At 46.2% G+C, this 12,365-nt stretch overlaps 1 protein-coding gene across 10 annotated transcripts in view; it reads left to right on the top strand.

The window, feature by feature from the left end:
• LOC139531562 (protein AF-10-like) overlaps positions 1–12,365 on the top strand; it is a 92,843-nt gene that overhangs the window by 49,572 nt on the left and 30,906 nt on the right. For all 10 annotated transcript variants that reach the window (XR_011666391.1, XM_071328117.1, XM_071328120.1 and 7 more), the window contains 2 exons: positions 10,604–10,699; positions 11,116–11,437. Coding sequence is in view for 9 of the 10 variants with exons in the window: in XM_071328117.1 (XP_071184218.1) it covers positions 10,604–10,699; positions 11,116–11,437 (418 nt within the window). In the remaining variant the exon portion in view is untranslated. The remainder of the gene's footprint in view (positions 1–10,603; positions 10,700–11,115; positions 11,438–12,365) is intronic.

The following is a 12,365-nucleotide window of genomic DNA, read 5'->3' as shown; positions in this document are numbered from 1 at the left end:
ATCAGGGGGGAGTCTCTCAGTGTGTAAAGTGATGTGGATATCGGAACGTGTGTGGACATTCAACCCTCTCAGCCTAACTCTGTCCATCAACTGCTACCGCTGGAGTGTTATTGAGAAAGAACAAGGGAATCCATACAGGGCTCTACAGTGGGATCATTTTCTTGCATATCTGCCAAAATATTTTACTGTGTGACCTGAAGTTTTAATTTAGGAGCTCCAGTGCGTCTAGAAAAACATCACCCAGGTGATAATTGTTGCAATGATAACTGCAATGTACCGCAGCCCCTGAGCGCCATGGAGAAAACGTCTTGTTACACCAAATAGTTTTTGTTACACACACACACACGTGTAGTTAGCTACAATGTGCTACCAGCCCCGACACACACTGGGAGATACAGGAAGTACTGGGAGATACAGGGAAGAGAAAGACAGGAGAAGAACAGAGGGATTGAGGAAGAGGGTTGGTGAAGAGAAAAGCGAACGATAGAGGGATGCTGGGGGGAGTGCCGATGGTTGTCATGGTGCTTCTGTGTGTCGGTAGCATGTTTGAATCTCAATGCCGTCTCACAGGATCACTGCATATTTTTACACCTGCAGGTTGTGTGTGTGTGTGTGTGTGTGTGTGTGCACGTGGACATGACTGCGGATGTGTGTGTGTGATCGAGGTGTTCGCTGAGAGTGTGCGGTGAGTGAGGGTGTGTGTATGTCTGTGCAGGGGTGCCACATTTCCTGCATTTTTACACAATCCAATATGTCTTCTCCATTCAGAACAAAAAGTAAGCAAAAATGCCCACAGTCATCAAGCTAGGTAAGAGATCATTATTAAATATTTTTAAGTGATTAATAAGACTGAACTAGATCAAAAGTAATTCAATAATAAATATTGTGTTGCACCTTTAACCAATTGCCTAGCTAATGAACTACTCTTGAAAAAATACAGACTTTTGACTGTCTTTATTAAGACATCTATATCACATTTCAGCCAGACCCGACCAGCCAACCCGAGCCGCCGGCATGCACAACCCCCACCAGTCTAGTCAGTAACTAAACTCTCTCCCAACACAATTTCCTTCCCAGTTCACACCTTTAAAAAAAATATTCCCAAAGGAAAGGTTTGGAAACAAAGACAAAACTTTCAAATCCCACATACACCTCAAATACACAGTTGATGTGGGAGGTTTACATACACAGAGGTTGTAGTCATTAAAACTCGTTTTTCAACCACTCTACAAATTTCTTGTTAACAAACTATGGCAAGTCGGTTAGGACATCTACTTTGTGCATGACACAAGTCATTTTTCCAACAATTGTTTACAGACAGATTATTTCACTTATAATTCACTGTATCACAATTCCAATGGGTCAGAAATGTACATACACTAAGTTGACTGTGCCTTTAAACAGCTTGGAAAATTCCAGAAAATTATGTCATGACTTTAGAAGCTTCTGATAGGCTAATTGACATCATTTGAGTCAATTGGAGGTGTACTTGTGGATGTATTTCAAGGCCTACCTTCAAACTCAGTGCCTCTTTGCTTGACATCCTGGGAAAATCTAAAGAAATCAGCCAAGACCTCAGAAAAAATATTGTAGACCTCCACAAGTCTGGTTCATCCTTGGGAGCAATTTCCAAATGCCTGAAGGTACCACGTTCATCTGTACAAACAATAGTACGCAAGTATAAACACCATGGGACCACGCAGCCATCACACCACTCAGGAAGGAGACGCGTTCTGTTTCCTAGAGATTAACGTACTTTGGTGCGAAAAGTGCAAATCAATCCCAGATCAACAGCAAAGGACCTTGTGAAGATGCTGGAGGAACCAGGTACAAAAGCATCTATATCCACAGTAAAACAAGTGCTATATCGACATAACTTGAAAGGCCGCTCAGCAAGGAAGAAGCCACTGCTCTAAAACCGCCATAAAAAAGCCAGACTACGGGTTGCAACTGCACATGGGGACAAAGATCGTACTTTTTGGAGAAATGTCCTCTGGTCTGATGAAACAAAAATAGAACTGTTTGGGCATAATGACCATCGTTATGTTTGGAGGAAAAAGGGGGAGGCTTGGAAGCCGAAGAACACCATCCCAACCGTGAAGCACGGGAGTGGCAGCATCATGTGGGGGTGCTTTGCTGCAGGAGGGACTGGTGCACTTCACAAAATAGATGGCATCATGAGGTAGGAAAATTATGTGGATATATTGACGCAACATCTGAAGACATCAGTCAGGAAGTTAAAGCTTGGTCGCAAATGGGTCTTCCAAAGGGACAATGACCCCAAGCATACTTCCAAAGTTGTGGCAAAATGGCTTAAGGACAACAAAGTCCAGGTATTGGAGTGGCCATCACAAAGCCCTGACCTCAATCCTATAGAAGATTGGTGGGCAGAACTGAAAAAGCATGTGTGAGCAAGGAGGCCTACAAACCTGACTCAGTTACACCAGCCTTGTCATGAGGAATGGGCCAAAATTCATCCAACTAATTGTGGGAATCTTGTGGAAGGCTACCTGAAACATTTGACCCAAGTTAAACAATTTAAAGGCAATACTACCAAATACTAATTGAGTGTATGTAAACTTCTGACCCACAGGGAATGTGATGAAAGAAATATAAGCTGAAATAAATAATTCTCTCTCATTATTCAGACATTTCACATTCTTAAAATAAAGTGGTGATCTTAACTGACCTAAGACGGGGAATTTTTACTAGGATTAAATGTCAGGAATTGTGAAAAACTGAGTTTAAATGTATTTGGCTAAAGTGTAATCATCCGACTTTCACTGTACATTAACACACAAACAGCAAATCCTCCATATAATTTTTCTCATAGGACTAATAGTACTGTAGAGCTCTTTTTACTTGCACACAACATAGCTGGGTCACCCCGTCCTGTCACTAGGGGTCCACCCCTCTGCAGCGCCCTGTTGAGGGGCGGCAGGTAGCATAGCAGGTAGGAGCTTTGGGCCAGTAACCGAAAGGTTGCTGGATCGAATCCCTGAGGGACAAGGTAAAAATGTGTCGTTCTGCCCCTCAGCAAGGCAGTTAACCCACTGTTCCCCGGGCGGTGATGACGTGGATGTCGACTTTAGGCACCTCTCTGATTCAGAAGAGTTGGGTTAAATACGGAAGACACATTTCAGTTGAATGCATTCAGTTGTACAAATGACTATGATTCCCCTTTCCCAACACACCCCACTCAGCTTTAGGATCTTAGTGAAACATTCATTATTCAGGTGTGTTAGGTCAACAGCAGACCCCCAGGGCCAGGACTGAGCAGCCTAGCAGCTTGGGATTGCCTAAATAGGTATCTCCCTTGACATGGGCATGTTTTCAATACAGACTACTTTAGTCATACTGTATTCCATATAACGCATCCAGACCTTATGAAAGTCACCTAGGTTACCTTTAATCTGGTAATAAATCAAATCTAGTGATACATAACTTGACATTGTGGGAGGATAACCAGCCTTACAATTAATGGCACCCCATTTCATAGCTGCTATAAATGGTAGGTTACAAAGTTTCTTCTGATAACAGTCTCCAGTATCAACATTTTCAAGCAAACAAAAACAGGGAGAATCTGTAGACGTGCTGAGATAATATAACATATTATTTGCTAGAATTCAGCCAGCCTTCACGAGACCATAACATATGCAAATATGTCCCCTTTTGTTTTACACTTCTAAATCAAATCAAATTTTTATTAGTCACATACACATGGTTAGCAGATGTTAATGCGAGTGTAGCGAAATGCTTGTGCTTCTAGTTCCGACAATGCAGTAATAACCAACAAGTAATCTAACCTAACAATTCCACAACTACTACCTTACACACACACACAAGTGTAAAGGGATAAAGAATATGTACATAAAGATATATGAATGAGTGGTGGTACAGAACGGCATGGCAGATGCAGTAGATGGTATAGAGTACGGTATATACATATGAGATGAGTACTGTAGGGTATGTAAACATAAAGTGGCATAGTTTAAAGTGGCTAGTGGTACATGTATTACATAAAGATGGCAAGATGCAGTAGATGATATAGAGTACAGTATATACATATGAGATGGGTAATGTAGGGTATGTAAACATTATATTAAGTGGCATTGTTTAAAGTGGCTAGTGGTACATTTTTACATAATTTCCATCAATTCCCATTTTTAAAGTGGCTGGAGTTGAGTCAGTATGTTGGCAGCGGCCGCTAAATGTTAGTGGTGGCTGTTTAACAGTCTGATGGCCTTGAGATAGAAGCTGTTTTTCAGTCTCTCGGTCCCTGCTTTGATGCACCTGTACTGACCTCGCCTTCTGGATGATAGCGGGGTGAACAGGCAGTGGCTTGGGTGGTTGTTGTCCTTGATGATCTTTATGGCCTTCCTGTGACATCGGGTGGTGTAGGTGTCCTGGAGGGCAGGTAGTTTGCCCCCGGTGATGCGTTCTGCAGACCTCACTACCCTCTGGAGAGCCTTACGGTTGTGGGCGGAGCAGTTGCTGTACCAGGCGGTGATACAGCCCGACAGGATGCTCTCGATTGTGCATCTGTAGAAGTTTGTGAGTGCTTTTGGTGACAAGCCGAATTTCTTCAGCCTCCTGAGGTTGAAGAGGCGCTGCTGCGCCTTCTTCACAACGCTGTCTGTGTGGGTGGACCAATTCAGTTTGTCCGTGATGTGTACACCGAGGAACTTAAAACTTTCCACCTTCTCCACTACTGTCCCGTCGATGTGGATAGGGGGGTGCTCCCTCTGCTGTTTCCTGAAGTCCACAATCATCTCCTTTGTTTTGTTGACCGACCGTTCTAGCCGAGGAATGACATTTCTGAGTAATGATATTCAGTTTCACTCGCTCATAGAACGTTCTATGGATGGTCTTAAACTGCATTAGTTTATTTCTGAGATGATATGAACATGACTGGGCATTCTAACATCTGTATCTATTCATCATCGTCAGTAGCTTCTACCAGGTCTTCCTCACATATCAAAGTTAATTTGTCACGTGCGCCGAATACAACAGGTCTAGACCTTACAGTGAAATGCTTACTTACAGGCTCTAACCAATAGTGCAAAAACAATAGGTAAGTAAAGAAATAAAACAACAGTAAAAAGACAGGCTATCTACAGTAGCGAGGCTATAACAGTAGTGAGGCTACATACAGACACCGGTTAGTCAGGCTGATTGAGGTAGTATGTACATGTAGATATGGTTAAAGTGACTATGCATATATGATGAACAGAGAGTAGCAGTAGCGTAAAGAGGGGTTGGTGGGTGGCGGGTGGCGGGACACAATGCAGATAGCACGGTTAGCCAATGTGAGGGAGCACTGGTTGGTTGGGCTAATTGACGTAGTATGTACATGAATGTATAGTTAAAGTGACTATGCATATATGATAAACAGAGAGTAGCAGCAGCGTAAAAGAGTGGTTGGGAGGGAGGGGGCACACAATGCAAATAGTCTGGGTAGCCATTTGATTACCTGTTCAGGAGTCTTATGGCTTGGGGGTAAAAACTGTTGTGAAGTCTTTTTGTCCTAGTTTTACATGTTTTGTCATCGAGGGGAAAAAGCCTCTATCATCCCTTGATACAGTTTGGAAATCAACTTTGGAGGTTTGTCAGACTGCCTTAAAATAGCATCTGTCCAGTGTTTGCCTCACAGAGAGAATACAGTGTATCTGAAAAAATTTGCCTCACCTCTGTCACAGACTGGTCTTCCCTGGCTGCATGTCCCTGCTGAGACCCTTGTCACCATCTGATCCTCCTAAAATGAGGCATTACCTTGGTGTACATTTATATATTATATTATCCATGGATGGAATCAATGGTTCAATAATTGAAGTGACCATTATTCCCAGATCCCAGACTGTAGATTTAACCTGCTGTCCTGTAGCTACTGTAGATTTAACCTGCTGTCCTGTAGCTACTGTAGATTTAACCTGCTGTCCTGTAGCTACTGTAGATTTAACCTGCTGTCCTGTAGCTACTGTAGATTTAACCTGCTGTCCTGTAGCTACTGTAGATTTAACCTGCTGTCCTGTAGCTACTGTAGATTTAACCTGCTGTCCTGTAGCTACTGTAGATTTAACCTGCTGTCCTGTAGCTACTGCAGGTTTAACCTGCTGTCCTGTAGCTACTGCAGGTTTAACCTGCTGTCCTGTAGCTACTGCAGATTTAACCTGCTGTCCTGTAGCTACTGTAGATTTAACCTGCTGTCCTGTAGCTACTGTAGATTTAACCTGCTGTCCTGTAGCTACTGTAGATTTAACCTGCTGTCCTGTAGCTACTGTAGATTTAACCTGCTGTCCTGTAGCTACTGTAGATTTAACCTGCTGTCCTGTAGCTACTGTATATTTAACCTGCTGTCCTGTAGCTACTGTAGGTTTAACCTGCTGTCCTGTAGATACTGTAGATTTAACCTGCTGTCCTGTAGCTACTGTAGGTTTAACCTGCTGTCCTGTAGCTACTGTAGGTTTAACCTGCTGTCCTGTAGCTACTGTAGATTACCCATCAACTCAAGATGTAACTTTGTATCATCCACTGATATTGTTAATATAGGCCTACTGCAAAATTCAGCTGAGCTCCGTAGACTGGTCTTCCCAGGCTGTCTGACGCTGCTGGGATCCCTGTCACCATCTGATCCTGCTAAGACATGAGCATAGTGCATAGTACTGGCTGCACTACAGGGCTGCACTACAGGGCTGCACTACAGGGCTGCACTACAGGGCTGCACTACAGGGCTGCACTACAGGGCTACACTACAGGGCTGCACTACAGGGCTACACTACAGGGCTGCACTACAGGGCTGCACTACAGGGCTGCACTACAGGGCTACACTACAGGGCTGCACTACAGGGCTACACTACAGAGCTACACTACAGAGCTACACTACAGAGCTACACTACAGGGCTGCACTACAGGGCTACACTACAGGGCTACACTACAGGGCTACACTACAGGGCTGCACTACAGGGCTGCACTACAGGGCTGCACTACAGGGCTGCACTACAGGGCTACACTACAGGGCTGCACTACAGGGCTACACTACAGGGCTACACTACAGAGCTACACTACAGGGCTGCACTACAGGGCTACACTACAGGGCTACACTACAGGGCTGCACTACAGGGCTACACTACAGGGCTGCACTACAGGGCTGCACTACAGGGCTACACTACAGGGCTGCACTACAGGGCTGCACTACAGGGCTGCACTACAGGGCTACACTACAGGGCTGCACTACAGGGCTACACTACAGGGCTACACTACAGGGCTGCACTACAGAGCTGCACTACAGGGCTACACTACAGGGCTGCACTACAGGGCTGCACTACAGGGCTGCACTACAGGGCTACACTACAGGGCTGCACTACAGGGCTGCACTACAGGGCTGCACTACAGGGCTACACTACAGGGCTGCACTACAGGGCTGCACTACAGGGCTACACTACAGGGCTACACTACAGGGCTGCACTACAGGGCTACACTACAGAGCTACACTACAGAGCTACACTACAGAGCTACACTACAGGGCTGCACTACAGGGCTACACTACAGGGCTACACTACAGGGCTACACTACAGGGCTACACTACAGGGCTGCACTACAGGGCTGCACTACAGGGCTACACTACAGGGCTACACTACAGGGCTGCACTACAGGGCTACACTACAGGGCTACACTACAGAGCTACACTACAGGGCTGCACTACAGGGCTACACTACAGGGCTACACTACAGGGCTGCACTACAGGGCTACACTACAGGGCTGCACTACAGGGCTACACTACAGGGCTGCACTACAGGGCTACACTACAGGGCTGCACTACAGGGCTACACTACAGGGCTACACTACAGGGCTGCACTACAGAGCTGCACTACAGGGATACACTACAGGGCTACACTACAGGGCTGCACTACAGAGCTACACTACAGGGCTACACTACAGGGCTACACTACAGGGCTGCACTACAGGGCTACACTACAGGGCTACACTACAGGGCTACACTACAGGGCTGCACTACAGGGCTACACTACAGGGCTGCACTACAGGGCTGCACTACAGGGCTACACTACAGGGCTGCACTACAGGGCTACACTACAGGGCTACACTACAGGGCTACACTACAGGGCTACACTACAGGGCTGCACTACAGGGCTACACTACAGGGCTACACTACAGAGCTACACTACAGGGCTGCACTACAGGGCTACACTACAGGGCTGCACTACAGGGCTGCACTACAGGGCTGCACTACAGGGTTGCACTACAGGGCTACACTACAGGGCTGCACTACAGGGCTGCACTACAGGGCTACACTACAGGGCTGCACTACAGGGCTGCACTACAGGGCTACACTACAGAGATGCACAGCCCGCGGGACCTGAGGGTCCCCACAGAGATCATTGCGGCGCGGTCTGCATTTTTCTTGCTGAGGTGGGAGCTGGCGGTCAGACAGAGGACTTTGGGATGAAAATATTTTTGTTGTCCCACAGATTATTTGTTAACAGTCCTCTTTCTGCTTTGTATGCATTAGCCTACCTATTGTATTTTTTATTTATTTTTTAATGCGTCATTCACACTTAAAATTCGCGGCTTCATCTTAAGTAGCCTACCTCTCCTAGTTGGGTGTGGCCAATTGTGTGCCGCCCTATGGGACTCCCAATCACAGCCGGATGTGATGTAGCCTGGATTCGAACCAGGGACTGTAGTGACGCCTCTTGCACTGCGATGTAGTGCCTTGGACTGCTGCGCCACTCGGGAGCCCTAAAAGGTTGGCTATATCCTGCAGGACTTCGCAAAGCGTAGCGTGGTCATCATTCTTTCTGCTTCCAGTTCAGCAGCCACACCTGTGAGATCAGGTGCGTGTGGGATCCCAATTAAATAGAGTAGGTTATAGCCTGTGTATGGGCGGAGAAGCATGGGACAGTTATCTTTCCAAGGAAATGTACTCCCTAAATAGTCCTATGATTAGTCTATAGTTTACTACATTGCCTAGAAATAGGCCTAACTAATGATCACCCATATTTCTCTCTGAAAATCTTCCCACTCCTATAAGGTAGGCTATAAAAATAGCTCAAGAGAAAGTGCAAGTCTCTCCAATTCTGCTCTCTTCAAACTACATCTAGCACATTGGCTGATATAGACCAGTATTACAATGTAAGGGACATGTGAGAATCTCAGGCAATTTAACCTATTTCTGAAATGATGTTTGCGCATTTGATATTGCCTGTAGGGTGCAAAATTGCTGGAACCGTGGCTGACAAGTGAGCTGCGTCACATACGCCTAAAATAACATTGCGGGACTGAGGTTGGATTTGGGAGCAGTTCTTGCGGACAGAAAGCCAGCAGTTGCGGGCGGGATGAAGACGTCGGTCTGGGCAGACCTCTTCTGTGCACCATGACAGCAAAGCCTGTAACGTTAGAGCTGTTTATTACTGTCAGTGTGAAAAGTAGGGAATTAGCGAGGGAAACTGACAGAACAATAACGTTAAATTGCCATACTGACTAATAAAACTAACATTGCACCGAAAAAAACGTCAGAATATCAACGTTAAATCGTTTGGCTGATGGTTTCATCGTTTTGATTCAGGACTAGTGAGATTGATGCAACAAGAATAGATTACGTTAACCAATTTTTGTCCAACTCTCTTTCGAACAGTAGATCAACTGGCAAAAGCTAGCCAAGATCATTTACTTCTGAAACGGGACAAAACAAAGGCTACAAAACATTGCCGTACAAACAACAGCTGTTAGCGATATGAAGTGGCTATTATTACTATCTATCTGACAGATAACTAGAGGCTAGCGCTGACCTGGCCCTGGTAGCTGCTAGTGTAGTTTATTCATTCACCTCAGTCGAGAGGGGATGAAACATTAGCTAACCTTACATATCAGTGACAATACTAACTCAGCACTGCTAATAAACACTCGTTTTTTTCTGTTAAGTTAAACGGCAGTTACCTTGCCAGCTACATCAGTCAACTAAATATTAGCCAGTCTCTGCTCTGCTTGGTTTTACAACTCGCTGAAAGACAGCAAAACATACACACTGAACTATGCTCAACTCACCGGTGCTGATCCAGCCGGCCTTCCAGAAGCCTTGCCTTTACTGTCAGCCCGCTCTGAGGTGTCCGTGTGGTCCTAAAGCACTCTGCCGGTTCTTGTATCACATTGCAATGATAAAACTGGGGGGGGCAAAAATGCAATTTCAGATTGGGGGGGGGGCATGACCCCCGTCCCCAGTGAAAGTTGCGCCGCTGCGTGTGTGTGTGTGCATGTACCTACATGTACGTGTGCAACTGAGGGTGTAAATTGAGTTTTGAGGGGTTTAGGCCGTGGATTGGGTAGAATCTCTCACTAGGAAGACAGAAAACCAAGTGTCTGCTAAATGGCAGAGATTTGAAACTCTCTTCTGTCTTAAGCACTTTGTGGTTATTTTATTTTCATTGTGGTAGAACCAACCTTTCAGCTCAGACCGGGGCTGGGAAGTAAAGATACATTTTCTCTTTCTCTCTTTCATAAGAGGTGCCCAACCCAAACACTCATATGTCTCATCCTCTACTTTCTTGCCCTTCCGTAATGCTTATCCCTCCCTTCTCTCTCTCCTCAGAAACACAAAGAGAGGGAGAGACACAAACCCAAACACAAGAAGATTCTAGAGCTTTCCTCCACCCTCGCTCCAACTCTCATGGTCACCTCAGACAAGGTGAGCCCACTCCTCCTTTCCGCCCTGCTTCTCCCTCTCTTTCTCTCTGTCTCTCCATCTCACTCTGTGGATTTAATGTGAGGTGAACATTGACTAGCTCTGTTAGGCATTATGGCTGGACTGACCTCTCTCATGCTCCACTTCTCCTCTCTCTCCTTTCCTTTCTTCTCCACTCCTCCTCTCCTTTCCTCTCCACTCCACTCCTCCTCTCCTTTCCTCTCCACTCCACTCCTCCTCTCCTTTCCTCTCCACTCCACTCCTCCTCTCCACTCCTCCTCTCCTTTCCACTCCTCTCTTCTCCTTCCCTCATCTCCTTCCCTCCCTCTCCTCTATACTCCTACACTACACTACACTCTTCCTCTCCTCCCTCTCCAATCATCCTCTTCTCTCTCCTCCTCTCCTCAACCATCTCCCAGAGCTACAGCAGCGGTGGTGGAGGAGGAGTCTCCTCTTTGCCCACCTCATCGCAGAAGCGATTGGATGACAGTGCCGCCCGTTTCACCACCGCCAACTTCCAGGAAGTGCCTGTGCACTCCGGGAGTACTAAGGATGCCCCCCCCACGGGGTCAGAGAGCAAACAAGGGTCTGAGGTCAAACAGGGCAAGAAGAGCATTAGCCATGGGATTGGTGTTCAGCGGGGACGCAAGTCCCTCACACCTGGGAAGCCCCTCCCCTCTGCTGTGGTCACTACAGCAACCTCCTCCACTGCCGCCTCCTCCACTGGAACCTTTCATCAAGGTGAGTTTGATACACTGTTTACGTCTGTACGTGTGTTTATGTGTTTGTGCGTGTGTTTGTGCGTGTGTGTGTGTTTCAGCCTTGAGGGGGCAACTGGAGGTCTGACGTGTTGTAAGTTGCATCTAGTGGGAAACGGGTCTCCCAGTCCAACTAGAGACTGAGGAACATGGAGATGACTATTAGAGATTCTCCCAGTCCAACTAGAGATGACTATTGGAGATTCTCCCAGTCCAACTAGAGACTGGGGAACATGGAGATGACTATTAGAGATTCTCCCAGTCCAACTAGAGACTGAGGAACAAGGAGATGACTATTAGAGATTCTCCCAGTCCAACTAGAGACTGAGGAACAAGGAGATGACTATTAGAGATTCTCCCAGTCCAACTAGAGACTGAGGAACAAGGAGATGACTATTAGAGATTCTCCCAGTCCAACTAGGGACTGAGGAACAAGGAGATGACTATTAGAGATTCTCCCAGTCCAACTAGGGACTGAGGAACAAGGAGATGACTATTAGAGATTCTCCCAGTCCAACTAGAGACCGAGGAACAAGGAGATGACTATTAGAGATTCTCCCAGTCCAACTAGAGACTGAGGAACAAGGAGATGACTATTAGAGATTCTCCCAGTCCAACTAGAGACTGAGGAACAAGGAGATGACTATTAGAGATTCTCCCAGTCCAACTAGAGACTGAGGAACAAGGAGATGACTATTAGAGATTCTCCCAGTCCAACTAGAGACTGAGGAACAAGGAGATGACTATTAGAGATTCTCCCAGTCCAACTAGAGACTGAGGAACAAGGAGATGACTATTAGAGATTCTCCCAGTCCAACTAGAGACTGAGGAACAAGGAGATGACTATTAGAGATTCTCCCAGTCCAACTAGAGACTGAGGAACAAGGAGATGACTATTAGAGATTCTCCCA

This window comes from Salvelinus alpinus, chromosome 10 (genome assembly GCF_045679555.1).
Source record: "Salvelinus alpinus chromosome 10, SLU_Salpinus.1, whole genome shotgun sequence".
Lineage (NCBI taxonomy): Eukaryota > Metazoa > Chordata > Actinopteri > Salmoniformes > Salmonidae > Salvelinus > Salvelinus alpinus.
Note: the sequence above shows the minus strand (reverse complement) of the source record. Positions and strands in the feature narration are given on the sequence as shown.